Raw genomic sequence first — 19,759 nt, 5'->3', positions numbered from 1 at the left:
TAGCAGAACTCATTTACGCTTGCAATACCGTCTGTCGGCTTAAAATGAAAATGAATGACATTAATAAATTACTCCTGCATTGCGTAAACGCCCAGCACCACACGTTTATACTTTAGAACTTGCCGTATAATATTTAATTGATATTTTACTTATTTTGTTTAGCAAGGAGAAACAGTGTGCTGTTCCCCCATTAGCTCGTCATATATTGTCGTACACTGCAGAGGTGGCACCCTCTGATCTATTGGTCGTGTCGTCCCCTTCTTCCACTACCGGCTTGGGAGTGGGACATTTAGAGACGTAAGCCGCGAAGTGAATGGTTCCATTTCCGAACCGTTATAAGATTCCGCCCCGGGCATGCGGCGAGCGCGGAAGCAAAGCCCTGCCGTGGGCTTCGGACCCACTACGCAGGCGCAACTTCGCCTGCGGCGGTGCCGCCGGCGCTAAAGAATGCGCTACGTGCGAGGTGCGTTCCCGTGTTTACGTTTACTTTCCGAACAATGAGCGACGCAGCCGGTGGAAATGCTTCGTCTGCCGGTGCTGCTAAACGAGATGCCCGAGCAGAAGCACAGCGCCACCGCCGAGAGCAGTCTGTCGTTCAGAATCAGATTATTTGCCACAGTATACCGCGAATTCAAAGCACCTAAACAGCTGCGCCCAAAACTCGTAGCAAGGATCATCGTCTGTGAATATTTTTCCCCACTAACCACTTCTGCACCCTGCATTTTCTAAGCTTAGGAGTTTCCACGGAGTATTTCTTAGCTTCCTTATTATGCACAACTTATTCTGCGACTGGTATTAGCACTGCTATGTTGTGAGAAGTTCAATGCATGTCATTCTTCAATAATTTAAAACAGGTTTGTACTTTTTTTCTGTTTTTTCTGCGCTGATTGACCAACTCAAACAAACATTAACGGCGAAAGTTAAGGAAGTGTACGAGGTAAGAAAACAAGACAGGTCGAAGGTTCGCACACGTAGATGCTCAAATTACTTCCCTACCTGTCCGAGGGAGCCGTAGTTATACGAGGCGGGTCCTTCAACGAAGAAAATTGGAGCCTCGGTCAAGGCCGTGGGAACAACAAGTCGTTGCGTGCTACCCGAATAAATGGCGTTCCTCGAATGAAGCGCATTCAGCTCGTCACGCCCACGGCTTTGGTTGAGCGTCAAGCGTGTAAGTTGAGTCCTCATCGCAGCATCCAACCAGGTTTGGACAAACGATCCGCCGGAGCGGCTGGCCTGGTTTCTGTACTGCCGGTGGTCTCCGGTCGCTGTTAAGGTATCTTCAGCAATGCCCACTGAGAAACGCACTCCGAAAAGCTTCCGCACAGCGTGCTCCAGCTCCCGACCTCTGAGCCAGCGCCGAAGCCCAGCTTCCCGCGCCATGGCTGTGCGTACGCGGTTGCCGACGGCCTCCGCAGCCGAAACTGCCTCCACGTGGATCGCTGCAAGCGCGCGCGCCAGAACGCATTTATAACTGATTACCATGCCAAATAATTTTCGTTACATTGATCTCTTGGTTATAGCAACTGTGCAATTATTAGCCTCCAAGATATCGGCTAATGCGACTAAGCCGAAATACATCCGTCTCTTTAACCTTCTTGGCTAAATTCCCAGGTAATTTTTAATGCGACAGAATAAACCCGTGATTGTTTCCTTACCAGTAGCTTATTGCCGTTTCCCGTTTATGTACCTCAAGTACGTTGTTGAGTCTAATGATTCAATTTGCATACCCGAAAAACGCGCCTTATGGTCACAATGATAAGAAACTGTACACAATGACATATACGTAATGTATTAAGATCCAATATCTGCAGTGCCGCTATCACCGAATCTTTATCACTGCCGGCAAGGCGCCTGCTGGAAGGCTGCGTTGCCTTCTTTATGAATGAGTGCTCAGATAACCCTAGTTACATCCATGCGTTGAGACTCTGCGGGAACGACAAAGGGACTGCGCTCTAATGGTCGACGGCATCGTGCTAGGAGAACCAAGCATGCGGCTGCACAATGTATGCATTTTGCCAGCGAATTTACAAGAAAGCTAATGAGATTTTTTTCATATACACTTCATGTAGCATATTATTGTGATTCGCGAAAAAGTGTCTTGGCAATACAGCCCACATTTTATCTATTTAATCACCATAAAGGGGCTATGAATATCGAAAATATGTAAAACTGGTAGGATAATATATTTTTATTTGGTATAGAGATGGCTGCGCGGTAATCGAAATGATTGTCTAGGTTTTTTTAGTCTGCAGACAAATATTTGAAGCAGATTCACTTTTGTTTTGGTATTGTGTTGCGTGATCAACTTAAGAATTCAGTTTTGCTCCCAGACAACATCAAACATACACAAATAATAAAAAAGTGGAACTGATCTGAATGCTTGCGGTATAATACGGGCGGCAATATTTGTGCCACAGTGCGCCATAATAGGAGAATTGCCTACATGAATGTAAGTATTTAATTGAAGTTTTCTGTTCAAATTCAAATCAGCAGACAACCTTGATTTGCTAGTGGCTTCAAAGCGAAACACGGATACATAATAAAAGCAGAACAAAATAGTATTGTCACTCAAGAACAATCACATATTCCAACTCCACAAAATCGTGACGAAGATGGAGAAAAATTTCAGGAGCAGCGCTGCCATTACTACATTCACAATTAAGCAGAAATTTTGTCCAATGATACGTTGTCCAAATCATATTCAAAAGCATCCAATGGACTCGCTCAGCTTACCAAAGTGGGCATATAGACAGTGTAAGAAACACAAATCTCTGTGAAAAGCCATGGGCGAATGAGGAGGACAGATCGCATGCGCGAAGCTTCAACAGATCGTCCACTTAAAACCGAGTAACACGACACTCACATACATACCGAAATGCTAAGCGCATAGATATGTCGTTTTTCTTTTTCTTGCTAAAGACAAAGCAATTTTCACAAAAAGATAGTCACACTCTCAAAGCGCACACTTGCACGCATTCATGAAGTGTATTGTCGATCCTACAAATTGTTTTGATCTCGCATGGCACTGAAAAAGAACTAATTTAACTCGTCTTCTGCCAGCCTATTCGTATGCATGGCAGGTTTTACGGCTGAAGGGCGTAATCACGGTATACATGTGTGCCGTGTTACATATAAACAATTTGTTATAACTTAGTGCTATTGTTGTGTCACTTTTTCCAGCCGTTGTCCTTTTAAGCGCTTTATATTTCTTACTACCGTATATCAACATGGATGATCGGGAACTCTTGTGTAGAAAGAGGTATGTGCTCTGGAGCTTTCCGCAATATCCTAACAATTATGTCTACGTATTGGTGGGTTGTATCTACTGGAGAGCGGCTCCAACATCCCGTTAATTATTCAGTGAACAATTTCTGAGCAAGAATTCTAGCAATTGCGAGTCGTAGATCGTGGTCGTTGTAGTTAATTTTACCACTGTTCAACAAGCACTGGTTTACACTCAATAATGTTCAAGTGATGTTCGCTCTATTTGATATATATTTAACCTTGGCGAAATGGGACAAAATTTGCTTCGAATGCTTCTCACCACGTTCGGTGAAGTATATTACATTAAAAAGGTTAGGATATCTACCGATCTAGGCAGTACGCATGCACCTTAAATAGCGAACGAGGGTTCCACTTCCATAATGACAATTCTCACTGTGGGGGCATCATCATCATCAGCCTGGTTACGCTCGCTGCAGGGCAAAGGCCTCTCCCATACTTCTCCAGCAACCCCGGTCATGTACTAGCTGTGGCCATGTCGTCCCTGCAAACTTCTTAATCTCATCCGCCCACCTAACTTTCTGCAGCCACCTGCTACGCTTCCCTTCCCTTGGAATGCAGTTCGTAACCCTTAATGACCATCGATTATCTTACCTCCTCATTACATGTCCTGCCCATGCCCATTTCTTTTTCTTGATTTCAACTAAGATGTCCTTACCGCGCGTTTGTTCCCTCCCCCAATCTGCTTTTTTCTTATCCCTTTTCGTAAGCCTCCAGGATTCTGCCCCGTCGATGAGTACTGGTAAGACACAGCTATTGAACACTTTTCTGAGGGATAATGGCAACCTGCTGTTCATGATCTGAGAATGCCTGCCAAACGCACCCTAGCCCATTCTTATTCTTCTGATTGTTTCGGTCTCATGATCCGGATCCGCTGTCACTGCCTGCCCTAAGTAGATGTATTCTCTTACCACTTCCAGTGCCTCGCTACCTATTGTAAATTGCTGTTCCCTTCCGAGACTGTTAAACATTACTTTAGTTTTCTGGAGATTATTGTCAGACCCACTCTTCTGCTTTGCCTCTCCAGGTCAGTGAGCATGCATTGCAATTGGTCCCCTGAATTACTAAGCAAGGCAATATCATCAGCGAACCGCAAGTTACTAAGGTATTCTCCATTAACTTTTATTCCCAATTCTTCCCAATACAGGTCTGTGAACACCTCCTGTAAACACGCTGTGAATAGCATTGGAGAGGTCGTATCTCCCTGCCTGACGCCTTTCTTGATTGGGATTTTCTTGCTTTCTTTATGGAGGACTACGGTGGCTGTGGAGCCGCTATAGATATCTTTCTGTATTTTCGCATACGGCTCGTCTACACCCTGATTCCGTAATGCTTCCATGACCGCTGAGCTTTCGACAGAATCAAACGCTTTCTCGTAATCAATGAAACCTATATATAAGGGTTGGTTATATTACGCGCATTTCTCTACCACCTGATTGATAGTGCGAATATGGTCTATTGTTGAATAGCCTTTACGGAATCCTGCCTGGTCCTTTGCTTGACAGAAGTCTAAGGTGTTCCTGATTCCATTGGTGATTATCTTATAAATAGTTTGTAGGCAACTTACAGTAAGCTAATCGGTCTATAATTTTTCAAGTCTTTGGCGTCCCCTTTCTTATGGATTAGGATTATGTTTTTCTAGAACAAAGTGCCTACCATCCTTCAACAAATCTGCTGTTACCTGATCCTCCCCAGCTGCCTTCCCCCGTTGCATAGCTCCCAAGGCGTTCTTTACTTTTTCAGGCGTTACTTCTGTGATTTGAAATTCCTCTAGACTATTCTCTCTCACATTATCTTCGTGGGTGCCACTGGTACTGTATAAATCCCTTTAGAACTCCTCAGCCACTCCAACTATCTCATCCATATTGGGTAATGATATTGCCGGCTGTCTCTTAACGCATACATTTGATTCTTGACTTCCTGGTCATCATGACTGGATCATGAACTCATGAAGACCAGGATGTTGATCATGACTTCCTGGTCATCATGAAGGCTGCATAGACCTGTGCAGCCTTCATTTTGTACCTCTTATTAGGTTTCAAAACAAGGCTTGCCACCCTCTCGTTAACGCTATAGAATTCCTTAATGTTACCAGCTATATCCTTATTAATCAGGAATCCGACTCCTAGTTCTCGGCTGTCAGCTAAGCCCCGGTAGCACAGGACGTGCCCGCGTTTTAGCACTGTATATGCTTCTTTTGTCCTCCTAACCTCACTGAGCTCTGTTGTATCCCAAATTACTACCTTCTCATTCCTCCAATAGCACTGCTAGACTCGCCTCACTAGATAACGTTCTAGCGTTAAGCGCTGCCAGGTTCATATTCCAATGGCGGCCTGTCCGGAGCCAGGGATTCTTAGCACCCTCTGCTGCGTCGCAGGTCTGACCGCCGCCGTTGTCAGTTGCTTCGCAGCTGCTGGGAACTGAGGGCCGTGGTTTGATTGTTGTGTTCATATAGGAGGTTGTGGTGAAGTACTGCACCAGGGTTACCAATCCTGCTCTGGTGAGCGAGTGCGTTAGCGGTTCTGGTCACGGGGATCAGGCCACACCCGAGGCCTGTTTGTGTAATTTTATCAATACGAGGATTTTTTTTAATCCGGTGGAAAATTGCGCGGCACCGGGATTCGAAACACGGACCTCTTGCACGCGAGGCGAGTGCTATAATTAGCTATGAACTTGTATTCTTGTCGCGAAGTGACATCACGGCCTTTTTTTCTAGTTTTTCATCAAACAGAGTTAATTAGCATATCCTGTACGACGTTTATTGCAGTAGTTTATTTTGATCGAGCTCTAATATACCACACACAAAGTGTCATACTCACGGGACAACGGCCTGCGGAGAGGAACACTCATGACTCGGGAAACCTTCTGCAGGCAATGGTGCTTGGCCTGAAATAAATTATAAATGTATTCTCATCAAATCGATATATGTCCCTGCTTTATAACCAACAGCTAAGGCGTTATTATACAAGAGCCGAAAAAATTATTGCTGAACCAGGTACATGTCCCAGCGCATTCTTCTAGAACACAGGTGCACCGCCCTCAGTATGAGGGTCTTGCTTCGTACGTAGTACTCTGGTAAATAGACAACACTCGTGCGGCATCTCACCGAAAGCACATTGTCATCTTTCTTTGTTTTAGCTTAGTAAAGCTGTTCGGTTTAATTGTGAATCTGAACTGGTTAGTTTGGCAACATGCATCAGCCTTGTCACTTAACGTTCCCTAGAGCATAGTACGTCTACTAAAAGGATCACAGATGTGCGCGCGGTAGAAAGGAGACACGGAGTCTTTCCTTCTCTTCGTGAAAGGTCGACCGTAATTCCGCATGGCTGTGAAAACAATGATTTTAGCTGCGTTGAACATATCTGATGTGAGATGTATCAGAAATAGGCAGACAGCGGAGTGGAAAACAGGGGTAGCCGATATTTTACTTGACATCAGGAAAAAATGAAGCTGGCCACGCGACGTAATGCGAAGGGCGAATAAGGGACGCTTTATTGGAGTTAAACGATGATTGTCAACAAAAGAGAAGCCCATTCGAGAAATGCAGAAAATTGGGTGGCGCTATGAAGATAGGAAATTCACAGGCTTAAGATTGGGGTAAGCTGGCGCAAGAAAAGGGTAATTCAAAATTGTTGGGAGACAACCTCGCACTGCAGTGGACACAGATGGGATGATCAGGGCTAAATAACAAGAAGGTTGGAATGCACCCGCATGCGGAACGTGGTATGAAAACTGCCTTGGTCACACCACACTCGCAGTCAGGGCATATGCGTTTAGGTGAGCACGGCAACAATTCATTAGAAGGTAATTATTTATTTTAATATACTGCAGGCGGAGGTAACCGGTCCACGCAGGAGTGTCATAATAAATATTCAGACATTGACTTGAATAAGGGGGACAAGGATGTTAACATTCATGAGTGAGCTAACGTTCAAAACATGAAGGAATAGAAGAAAATAGGAGCGCAAAATAAATGAACAATAAGTAAATGAATGACTGAATAAATGTGAACACAAATGTGGGCTGCGATGTGTTAAATCTACAGACACGAGATGTCCTTCTGATAACTGGACGGATTGATGAACTGATGCCATTGGTGAACTGTGACGTGGTCCTTCATGCATCAGTTCACCATCCATCCAGTTTTAGACAAGTAAATGTCCTATCTGCAAATTTAACACATCTCAGCCCACCTGCGATCTCAAGTCATGCTTCTCGTGCTTATCACGCCGTTTATATTTTCACTCTCACTTCACTGCGTACATATCGCGCGCTCGCGCAATAGACGTATTTCTTGAGTGTCAGCGCGTGTGTCACGTGCCCCTTTTATGTGTCCCGTCTTTGCGATGCTTGCTGAAGTACCAGTTGACTTCCCTTGCCTAAAACCATGTCAATGGGGAAAGATAATTCTGTTCTTTGTTATAAAATCCAGAATTTCGCTCGCTGCTATGTGTTTTAAGAACTTGCGAGACGCACATGTTTTAGACACTGAATGAATTTCTCACCTTTCTTGTGGATAGGCACTACACCGGCGTAGTGCCAATAATCGGGTGCGTTCCCAGGCGATAATGAAACTTGAAAGATTCTAGTTCTATATTCTGCTATAACAGGGGCATGAAGTTTTAGGAATGAGTAAGAAAGGCCGTCAGTGCAGAACGTTTTCTAAACTTTAAACAAGAAGCAGTTTCAAAACGCCTTCCACTGATGCTGTATAATTTTCCACTGATAAACAAATCTTTGGCAGAAACATTGAGTAGGGATGCCGTTGTAGCGTCACTATCATTATCAAATACATTTTGAAAGTATTGATTTGGCACTCGGCTATTTTTCCATCTTTCGTCACTAACTGACCATTCAGTTTAATTTGTTTTATGCGATACTGACAGCTAAAAAGGAAACAATCCCCTTCTGTGGATTCCTGTTATTAAATTCTGAGAGCCGGGCCCTGAAATGCCGTCGCTTTGCCGACTAAGTGCCCAGCGAATGCTTAATCTCACGGAAAAAGTGGCGTTCCGGTCTTATATTGCGTACCGAGTCTTTTTAATTTTCGTGGCCGACTGATGTGATGGGAGTGGTGTGATTGACTGATACGAGTGGTGTAAGCTATCCAGATGCATCCTATGCTGCACGTTTTGTTTGATTTGTTTTTACGTACATTGTTTACATTGTTTACATTTGTTTACATTGTTTTTAGTCTTATTTTTCAGCAGATCGAGTGAACCACAATCCATTGTTGAGTTTTTTTTGTCCGTTTTTGTGGAAGCGACGTTGACCGCCTACATGTGTTGCCCGCCAATTGAAGGTACAGATGCAAGTGGTTTAAAGTTAGCTTCTAGTACGACCGCACTGAGGGGAAAAAATGGCCCCGGCTTCTCGTGCGCGGCCAGTCGGAATTTTCAGAGAAGTAGCGGCAACAGGTGGCAACAACTTAATGCCCCACCAAAAGCGAGTCACGTATTCACGTGACCCCCAATATGACGGCTTCTGTCCCCTGCTGGCAACGCACCGAGGAAAACTCGGTGGGTAAAGGCGCGCGCTCTTCTTGATAAGTGTCAAGCGAATCGAAGAAACTCGGCATATTACGGGGTGTCCCATGAGTGCCGCGTCGCACAAATCGCGGGTCCGTGCGGTCTGCGCGTCAGGGCTCTGCAGTGCAAGCGTGCTCCCGCGTACGCTTTCCTACTATAGTGAACGTATAGTGAGCAATACTTGCGTATACAGAGCTTATAGTATTTGCTAGAGGTTTTGCAGACCTTCGCTTCGATTGGCGCTGCTCCGTGCGCCAGCGGCCCCCGGAGCCGTGATTCCAGATATGTGCCGCGTATGAGTGCGGCGAAGAGGCGCGCGGCGACGAGCCTCCTTCCGTCGGTCGGGCTTGCTGCTCGCACCAAGAGGTCGACGAGCCGTAGGGCGCTGAGGCTGGTCAGCACCGCGTCATCGGCCCCGAACAGGCGGCTGCTACCTTTCGCAACGAGGCGTGCCCAACGACCTGTAACGGCAAGACCAAAAAAAGATGAGTTTCATTGGCAAATAAAGAAACTAGGAACGCAGATAACTGCACCGCACGACGTCCTCTGTATTGAAAAAAAAATTGAATGGCGTGTGTAAATTTGCGAGATGCAAAGACAACGCTAAAAGTAAGGTAAAATTGCCTTATAGCTGATGTGATAAAGAGGAAAATGTAAAGTTCGCCAAGTCGCGTAACGCGACTTGACCAACTTTATAAACAAAACGACTGAGATGGATAACAGAAGGCCTTAGTGTAACAGAATGCATGCATGAGGTGTAAATACAATCAACGTCTTTTACAAGTACACCTGATATAATATTAGGAGATCTACAGGAGTGGAAACGGCTGACGCAAGACTGGCTAATTAGAAATCACTAGAAGAAGCTTCTGTCCAGCAGTGGCCATAGAAGAGGATGAAGATGATGATTTGTGACGCCCATTGTGACACACGCTTGATATGCGTGCTTCACGTGTTTCTACTAGTCTATACGAGACAAGAAACTATATTATAGAAAATAAAATTCATTTGCCCTATAGCGGCAGCGCGGGGCACAAAATTACTCCGTTTTGAGCATAAAAAATATGTGTGGTATTTCTTGTTGGGATAATTAGTTGTTCGTATATGTTTACTTATTTATTTATAAATTTATTGTACCTTACAGGCCCCTGCGTAGGGCATTGGGTAATGCGGGCAAACAACGCGCGAAGGAAAAACACTGGGGACAACCAATAATAACAATAAAAGAAGATGAGCACGAGCCATATAAATCGGGGTTACAGTAAGGTATGCATATATGTATATACAGCATTAAAGCCATCAAGAAACTTCGGAGATAACAGAGTTATATACAGCTTTAAAAAGTGAAACGGGCAGAAAAAATTACATTTGGAAGGAGCCCAAATTATCACATACATGCATGAGTGAGACAGGACGAGCACCTTCGTCTTTCTTCTGTGTACGTGTTAATATGTACACCTCTTGTAATGTCTAAATGAGCGCAAATATTTTACGCAGTACTGCTCTTTCATAAGCGCGGCTCCAAACAGGGGTGGCTGACACTCCCCATTGCCTCATGACAGCTGCTTGCTATTTCCTTCCCGTCCACGTGATCCTGCGCCTCACCTGTTTACACGGCTACGATGTGTCCAGTTCTTTCAACTTTTATCACTTATCCTAGCCTGTTTATCTTCATTATTTCGTTTTTAATCCTTTCCTCCGCTATACACACAAGCTCCGTCCTTGCTGCAATTAGCTGTTTCTTGAGATACATCGATGAAGCAAAACGCCTGTTGAAATTCCTGCCTCGAACGAAAGAACTCTTCCCAATGTCACCCGCTTCAAATTTCACTCTTTTTAGCCTCGGACTGCAATAATCGTCACTCTTGAATTGACAAAATTATTCACGCCCTATAGCACCCACACTATTCAGCGCTCTTATCTAGGCATTTTGATTGAGGCATTCTTGCTCCTGCAAACCTTTGCATGTTTTTCATTAACCTGGTGTTTACATGATTACACGTTACAGTTTATAAGTTTAGCATTTTTCGAGGCAGTGACTTTTACTCACTCCAAGAGCGCTAAAAGTGATCGGCTTGCGCTTCGAGTGGAGATATGGTTAAACCATGACGGTGTAATAGAGAGGAGTTATGCACAAACCTGAAGACACGCTGCCAGGAGTGAATCGGTTCAATTCACGGACTTTCATGACGACAGCGTCGAGCACGTTAGACGCATTCTCTTTTATATCGTTCGTAATGAAGCCTGCGACTGTAACAGAAAATAAAAAAAAACTGTTCACAATACTTAGGGGGTACATTCCGGAGTAGGGCTGCTGAAATTATTGATTTAGGTTTGGGAGGGTGTATTCGTACAATCGTTTACATGATGGCAGCGGAGAGTTGGAGTCGCACACCTCGCATCATATGCGTACGCTACATGGGTACTGCAATTCTTTTACTCGGCCATAATACAGCCTTATAAGTCAAAACACGCACTCCAAACACTCCACAAACAAGTAACTATAAAACAAGACACATCGATACAAAATCGAATGAAACTGAGCGCGTCGGTGAATTATGCAGGAATATAAAAATTGTCAAATATATATATATATATATATATATATATATATATATATATATATATATATATATATATATATATATATATATATATATATATATATATATATATATATATATATATATATATATATATATATATATATATATATATATATATATATATATATACGAAGGACATACCGCGTGAGTCTGGAACTTCGTAGATGACTCATGGCGCCTCACAAAGATAAAGTTACGGTTTCTTTGTAATTGTTATACACGGTGTGTATGAGGTCGGTGGTTGCGTTAAATCATGATAATGGTTTTTCATGTCTTGCAATCATACTTTTAGTGTGACCTGCTAAAACAATTGCGCAAAATACGAAATTAAAAGGCCGCCATTTCTCGTTATTCTTTTTAAGGACTATCCAGTGTCATGGTAGGACGCCCATGTCAGAGCCATGTTTTCTTTTTCTTTCTTGTTTCATGATGTATAACTACTAGGCTAGGTAGCTATCCAGATTTTGGATGCTGTTTCAGAGTATGAAAAGGAAGGCAATTGTTTGCATTTAACATCACATTTAAAATATCCTTCCACTCAATTCCATTACACGGATTATGGAGGCCAACTATTTTGAGAAAGTACGTAAGTTACATTGATACAGGCTCTAAGTTAGGTATCTTGATTCACAAAGCGGGTAAAAAATGGCGCTAACCTAAAATATTTCTCTATTCCAAAAAATCAGGCTTCACCCGCAACTAGCCATTACATTTGTTAAATGCTTAGACATTATTAAGCATCATGCCAAGCTTGCATATGAGAATCCGAAGGAAACTTGGAAGTGAACTTGGACCCCTTATTCTATACTTACTCTATGCTCAATACTGACTCTTATACTACATCAAGTGTTTACCGGAGCGAATGTATGGAGGAAGGAGAGGACTAGGAGGGAGCATTACGCCACATATTTGAGGCTACAATAACCGGCCTAACAAGGGATCATCTAGCGGTTAATTTTAAGTTCTTCTCTTACCAAGGTAGTCACACTCAGCCCACGCTCTTCCAAAAGAGGCAACGGGTGCGAGAGGCGCATGCACTTTGACCAAACGACAACTGCGTAGATTGCAATAAAAACGGCTCAAGTTGTCCGGACATAACGGGACAAGACATATACATAGCGGCTGACAAGGCGCCCAGATTAGTGTAGCTCGTTTTAAACCTACCGCGAACCAAGCAATGTGGGTCGAGTTGTCTAGCAAGGTCACGTGCGGCCCAATTTTTAGAGAGAGGAAAGGCGAAGGGCTTCAATTCAGGGAGTGCTGCTTTGTGAGGGCTGGTAGCGCGGCGTGATACTCACTCCTAGTTTATTTCCTTCCACCATGAGTAACTGTCACAGGTGACATCCACGATAATTGTGAATAAACGAACCTCGTTTCTCCAAAGGAATGATGCCCTGTCTGAAGTCTTTCGATGCTATACTTTGAGGTGGCATTCCATGAAGGCGCAGGACATCGTGGTAGTACACCTGAAGCTGAGAATGGCGTGTTTTGGATACCAGCCTGAACCACTTGAAGTCTTCATTGTTTAGACTGAGCTGCAGAGAAACACCCCAATTTAGGGACGGTTCAAGAGTTACGCCATAATAACAACGCAAGTTTATTTTATATCTTTGGTTTAGTTGCTACACGGTTTACTAACCGCCATGGTTGCTTCGTGGCTAGGGTGTTGGGCTGCTAAGCGTGAGGTCGCAGAATTCAATTCCGGCCACAGCAGCCCCATTTAAATGGGGGGAGGGGGAATGAAAAAACACCCGTGAACTTAGATTTAGGTGCATGTTAAGAAACCCCAGGCGGTCCAAATTTCCGGAGTTCCCCACTATGGCATGTTTCATAATGAGATTGCGGTTTAGGCACGTAAACCCCATAATCTAATCTGATCGACGTGGTTTACTAATTTAGCACTCTAGAATTACTAGAATTAGCACTTTCATCAGGCTATCGATTTCTTACAGGACGAGCTTGGTGTATTGGAAAGTTTGTGAGCACTGTCGTCATTCGGACAGCAAGATTCGTGTGATCAGATTGACGCGACAGGCGCAGGCTGACACTCCCATGTTTGAATTACACATGCGAGTGACATGAAGAGGCTGACATAGAGCTGTAGATAGAGGTAAAACTTGCGAGTTGTATTTTCATATTCCTGTATTTTTTACCGCGATTTTGTAGTCCCCTTACAATTGAACATGAAGCAAATTAAGGCATGTGCAAATGATCTATGATCTATGTCATGCGAAGCATTTATATAACTATAGACGACGCAAATGTGTTCATAGAGTGGCTGCGGTGGTATAACGACGATGGTGTGAGGACAACTACATGACAACCATGGGATGATGACGCTGGAGTGACGGCGGTGGTATGACGCGACGCCGACTGTGTGATGATGACGCCATGACAACCAGACATGATCATCGAGCAACAGATGGAGTAACGACGACGGAATGAGGACAATCGTGTGAAGACGACGGCGTCGCCACAACATGATATCAATGGTACGACGATGTTGAAATTATTACAATTCTGTGACAATGACAGTATGCCGACGACGGCGCGCGGAAGGATGATGGCATTACGACAAAGAGATGACGTGTGCAACGACGACGAGTGACGGCAAACATATGATGGCAATTGCACATTCTTCTTCGATATTTCCGCTGCCTTGTACGCTGAGAAGTTTTTCTCCAGAGTGAGGTCGCACTCCCGAAAGAGCCGTTCGCGGAGAGATCCATCGAGGATTCCAACCACCACGCGGTCGCTGATGAGTCTGCCGCACTTGTCACCGAAGTCGCATTTCTGCGCCAGCCGTCGAAGGTGAGTAACAAAATCGTCAATTGACTGACCGCCGCTGCTTGTATGACGTCCTTGTACGGGCGATATAATTAATCAAACTTGTCAAGTATGTATTTCACTGGGTTCGCGTCTTCGTTTTCGGCGGCAGGGTCTGGAGGGAACGTATGTGCGATGTGACGAGCATGTGGGCCAAGTACATGAAGCAACAATGCCTTTCGCGCTGATTTCGACTTAGTGTTTTACTCACAAGCCAGTTCATATATGGTGAATGCTTCCCGCCTTTCTTCCCATGCGGTCTGAGGAGTGTCACCAGGTTCGAAGCGAGCCGAGAGCTGGATGAAAACGTTGGCAATTTTGTTGATTTCAGGCATTGCGGGGACGATCTGCTTACACTTCTGACACCATGTTATCTTGTTTGAGTTAGTTGCGTTGGGTTTATAGATGCGGCAGCATCTTTAAACCCAACGCAGCAATAAGCCGCGAGTGACAGACTCCATTGAGAGGAGCAACTCTGGCGGCCACGACTGCCTTAGCCTTTATTAAACTGTCGGATGAGTAGGGGGCGCCAGGAGATACATAACACAAACGTCTAGTTTCTGAAGTTTGAGATACTTTCGAATGTTTCGAACCAGGTTTCCAGAGCTTCTGACGGAGCTCCACGGAAGGTAGGGGGCTGCCTGGGTTGTTGAAGCGCGATAGAGGACGATGGGATTGCCATTGTGGTCGTTGAGCTGGTAACGGTCTTCGTGGTCGCATAAGGTAGGCGTCCGTGCACCGGGCCAGTCCTTGCAGTCTTGCGGTTAATGTTCTCTTCGGGTTTCGGGCTTGAATCGCGGCTTTGCGGGGAATTTCGGTACATGAACGCAATAGCACCTCTACCAGATGTCACGTAGCAGTCACTGTGAAGAAAGCAGCAAAAGTTGAAATGAAGAAGCTAGCGTTTTATTGGGCAAACTTGTGCCCTCAAAAACAGCCGACACTCAAAGAGCGGCGACAGCAGCGGACACAGTCGGCGTTCGTCGAAAATCTAATAGCGGGTCAAATGCGTCAGCTTTTACACATGAGCCAACGAACGTTCCAAAGTAATCGCTGGTGCCCGCCCGTCTTCCAGAAAGTTCTGCATCATTTGCGTCGCGCATACATGCAAATAGATTACACAAGGCTCGGCGACGACCGACAGCGGAGAGAACCATCGATAACATTCCAGAAACTTCCGAGTCATGCAGGCGCGTCCTGCGCTGGGCGATTACATTTGTTACACGGTGAAAAACACTCATCCGTAAAAGATGAACAAGTTCACGTGTCAATATTAGTGCTTGCAGATGCACCCAGCGTGATGACTCTACAGGGAGTTGCAGAGCAAGTACAAGAACATTTTATTGGTACAGTAAAACATTAGAAAATATCTCTACACATTGTGCTGTTCTGTCAATTTAAAGCGCACGGCTTCTACCCGAAATGTATTTCGCAGACACAGCTTATCGGCTGGAGAAATCGATCCTTCCTTAGGTTACACACACTGCCCAGATGATCGTCGCCTCAAAAATCAACAAGAACATTTCCTTGCACTACTTGTACTAATGTTACAATGCAGGACGGAGCATTTTTCCTCCAAGATGCGCTGAAATGCTTGACACATTGCAAAGAAAGTGGGCAGAGCAACCGTGTGCTCTCATTTTCCCATTAACTCAGCGTAATAGACGAGTTCCCGGCTTGCCTGCCACGACTCGCGCCATCCACCGGATGAGCACCAGAAACCATATATAGCTAGTTGCGGAGACGCTCTCGCGATGGCGCCACCGAGCAGTGCATGCTAAACATGGCGGAATGGAATAAATAGGAGGGAGCATGCCACAACGGGACCACGCGACTGAATCCGTTGTGGTAGCCCAACGCGTGATAATAACTTCAGAGTGCGCGGTAGGTTTTAGTACATCTGGTCGACTTTTTTTTCGATACACATTCGAAATCATTTGAACCTCTTCAAATAGACAAAAAAATGGCTACCACTGCGGCACTTTCCCTTTATGCCGCGCTGAAGTTTCTGGATTGCGGCACTGAATCGAGGTGTTGCGCAATGCGTGACCGTTTGGCGAGCCGCATCAAAGAGAATGCCGTTCAAGCGTGTCGGAAGTTGAAGGCAAAATGTTGCAGGCCACTCCGAGATGTGCGCGGCGTTGCCTCACTGCTGACTTACTTTGCGGCAAGTGTGCGCGGCGGTTGGTGTTGCAATCACTTGCATGTCTGTTGTCATTTCAGAATATAGGACGCATATCCTTCACTTATGAAGGGAGGCTAAAGACTTTTGTAAGCTTGTCAGTTCTCGTGTGACGGATAAAGCAAGGTTCAGTTTGAGTTGGAGTGCACCTTTCTCTTTCGTTCACCGATACATGTTATGTTTTACCCGCCGTGTTTGCTTACTGGCTATGGGCGTCTTGCGCTGGAGTTTGAGGTATAGTAGCGCCGCCTGGTGGCGGCACGCGAAAAATAATCTGGGTAGTACCGCCTTGGGTAGTATTGAACCCTGGATGTGGCGAAGCACGTTTCTAGTCCGAGTTTTGCGTCGATTCGAGCTTTTTTCTGCCCTGTTGCGAGTGAGAAAAGGCGCATCACTTATCGCAGACCACGCCGACCGCGGTGCGAGCTAGCTGCAGCCAATTGTTTAACGAAAACGGACTCTCCATGAGGCGTAATGCTGGAAGCAGAAGGAATCGGCGATGCCGATCCGGAGAGACCTAGCTCAGCCTCGAAAAAGCGGCACTGTCGTTACTTCTGCGTCGTGGGCTGCCATAAACAAGAAGGCCTGAATCGAAACATCAGATTCTATCGTTTTCCTTCAAGGCCTCGCGAAGCGGAGCGTCGGGTGCGCTGTATAGCTGCAGTTCATCGCGCTGGATAACCGAAACTTCGCGCCATGCTGACTGCTTCGCCTGTCTTGAAGCTTGCTTGATTATCTGCGTTCTAAAATTCGGTCTGTTGGACATACAGTCCCGACGGCAGACCGACATAGCAGGAGGCATGAGTGGTGATTCACGATTCGAGACCCGGCCACAGCAACAATTAACAATACGACTGGTACGATCTGGTGAAGTGACCAGGTGTGTGCAAATGACCACAAATGATCGGGCTGATTCGGCGACAATCCACTACCCCACTACGAGCAGCATAGGATAGAGAGTTAAATGTGCTGATCCTTGACCTCAAGCCAGCACGTTGAGGCAGCGCAGCAAGGTAGTATTGATTACAGCACATCGATGATGTTTGAGCGCTGTCTTTAAACATCAAGCGAGCAGCGCGCGAGCTCGCGCTGCAGCGCGATTCGTACGTACGTTACTGCAAGCTCATATGCATTACATCAGTTATCAGTTGCTAAAGGGGCAGATGGCCGCTACTACAGGGCAGACATAACTACTTGTCTAGCGGCATGCAGTCAACAAAGATTGCTGGAGGCCAGCCGTTTCGCGGCATGTCGAAAGACCGCTGCCGTCGCGGCGCGTACGATCGCGCGCTCGAGCAGTTCCGTACACATCATCTCTGCTTATCGCTGCTGTGAATTCATTTATATCAAGCATTTCCTCGCGTTTGTGCGCCCCAATTTAGCAGCGTGCAAACGTTACTTGAAGTTCAGCTTCCTACGCGACTCGCTTCACTTGCGATTGACACCGCGCTAAAACTTCACCGCTTAATTATTTCTTGAACGACGTACACGTATTCAGCGTTGCATAATTTATTGCCTTTACGCAACGTGCTACCCCTGAAAAAATCTTCGGCGCCCGATATTCGCTGCAAGCCGTGGTATAACAAAACCGAAAGTGGCGGATGCATATTCTAAACGTACTTTCCGAAGCAGATGACCGAGCTTCGTACTAAGCAGTTCAGGACAGAGGGCGCTTTTTAGCACCATTTTCGCAGCGTCCCCTGGACAATGCAAGATTCCCATATGGCGTTGGGCTGCTAAGTAAGAGATCGCGGGATTGAATCACGACCACGGCGGCCGCATTTAGACGGGGGCAAATGCGGAAGCACCCGTGTACTTAGATTTAGGTGCACGTTCAAAACCTCCGGGTGGCCCAAATTATTCCGGAGTCCTCCACTGCGGCGCGCCTCATAACGAGATCGTGGTTTTGGCACGTAAAATCCCATAATGTTTTTAATAAGATCGTATGCGTCCAATGACCCACCGTTTGTTCGTGTTCGCAGTACGCAGTGTTCGAAGCATGGCCAGTGCGTGGGAACACAGCGGAGACCGCATGACCTGGCCGTATATTGGTCTCAAACGCCAAAAGCTGGAACAAGCGCTGCTTGCAGTTGCTCCTTCTCTTCTTGGGTGCAGACAAATTGACAACGCACCGCGTTTGATGAAAGAACATCATAGCACATACGTAGCAAATGAAACTCACGGTTTTTTGCGGGAGTCAGCGTCACCTGAGGCAATAAGCTCCACCGCGTTTGGCCTGCAAGGATGTCTCCGCTCCAGCAATGCGATCAACCGCATGCATGCAAACCCTGATGCGTAAGATGCCACTGATCCAGTGACAATGCAGATGAATAATGCTCGCACAACAGGGAAAAGTACACACGGGCACGGCCTCGGTCAAAAATGTGACGAATGCATATCGCAAGAGGCGTAGCTAGAGGGCGGGGGGGGGGAGGCTTATGGGGCTTCAACCCCCCCCCCCCCCCGAATTTGTGTCGTGCTGTCCATGCACCGCCGACCAAAGCAACCCCCGCCCCTGACATCATTCTGGATTTTGTCTAGAATATCTTTTTGATGCTCGAAAAGACGGTTAACCGCGAAGATTGCGAACACGGGCTGGATTTCGCGGCAGCGCCCATACACCGGGAGGCGCATAACGCCAAGCAGTCCCATCCGAGCACAAAGTTTCAAGGGCGTTTTGATGGCGAGCGGGCTCGCCGCGGCATCTCGCTGAGGCCACGGAATCTATGGAGCGCATGGATATCAATTGCGAAACTTTATGAGTATAAATCTCATAAGCTCTTGATGTGGAAGGTGCATTGACATTTCCAAAGTTGTGCTTTAGATTTTCAATTGAGGAACTTTGCGGGTTTAATGTTGTCATAAACATTTCACGCCAAAGGTCCATTGAATGTTCTAAAGTCTTACATAGGATCATTCAACGAGACAAGCCAAATCAACACACTAGCAGACAAGTTGACAAAGCACGCAGCGAAGTCTAATGAGACGAAGCGTTGTCGTGGTTCATTTGTGCCGTCATGTCACATAAAAAAAAACATCAACATTTTTTTTAACCTACGCAAGAACATCCAAGTCAAGACACTAAAGCCAGTCAAAGTAACTACCTTCTTATTTATTTTTGCTACTTTGACTTTTATTCGTGAGGACACATTGAGCCTCTTCAATTTTTTTTTTGTTTTGTTTTCACTACCCTACCCGCGGCTGCCAAAGCCAGCCAGAGCGCATACGTTTTTCTCGTATGGCCCCGACCACCGCGTGGCGCACTTCGGCGCGCGTTCAGTTTCCTCAGGCCTAGTGGATTTCCGCCTGGCAGAGTTTTGGACGCTTTCTGGCTA

The 19,759-nt window shown here is 45.7% G+C and overlaps 1 protein-coding gene across 6 annotated transcripts in view; it reads right to left on the bottom strand.

Moving 5' to 3' along the window:
* LOC135915139 (endothelin-converting enzyme 1-like) overlaps positions 1 to 19,759 on the bottom strand; it is a 105,467-nt gene that overhangs the window by 26,899 nt on the left and 58,809 nt on the right. For all 6 annotated transcript variants that reach the window (XM_070538019.1, XM_065448141.2, XM_065448142.2 and 3 more), the window contains 5 exons: positions 12,786 to 12,951; positions 10,950 to 11,060; positions 9,036 to 9,271; positions 6,102 to 6,168; positions 997 to 1,439 (listed from right to left, as the gene is read on the bottom strand). In XM_070538019.1, coding sequence (XP_070394120.1) covers positions 997 to 1,439; positions 6,102 to 6,168; positions 9,036 to 9,271; positions 10,950 to 11,060; positions 12,786 to 12,951 — 1,023 coding nt within the window. The remainder of the gene's footprint in view (positions 1 to 996; positions 1,440 to 6,101; positions 6,169 to 9,035; positions 9,272 to 10,949; positions 11,061 to 12,785; positions 12,952 to 19,759) is intronic.

Source organism: Dermacentor albipictus, chromosome 4, assembly GCF_038994185.2.
Source record: "Dermacentor albipictus isolate Rhodes 1998 colony chromosome 4, USDA_Dalb.pri_finalv2, whole genome shotgun sequence".
Classification (NCBI taxonomy): Eukaryota; Metazoa; Arthropoda; class Arachnida; order Ixodida; family Ixodidae; genus Dermacentor; species Dermacentor albipictus.
Note: the sequence above shows the minus strand (reverse complement) of the source record. Positions and strands in the feature narration are given on the sequence as shown.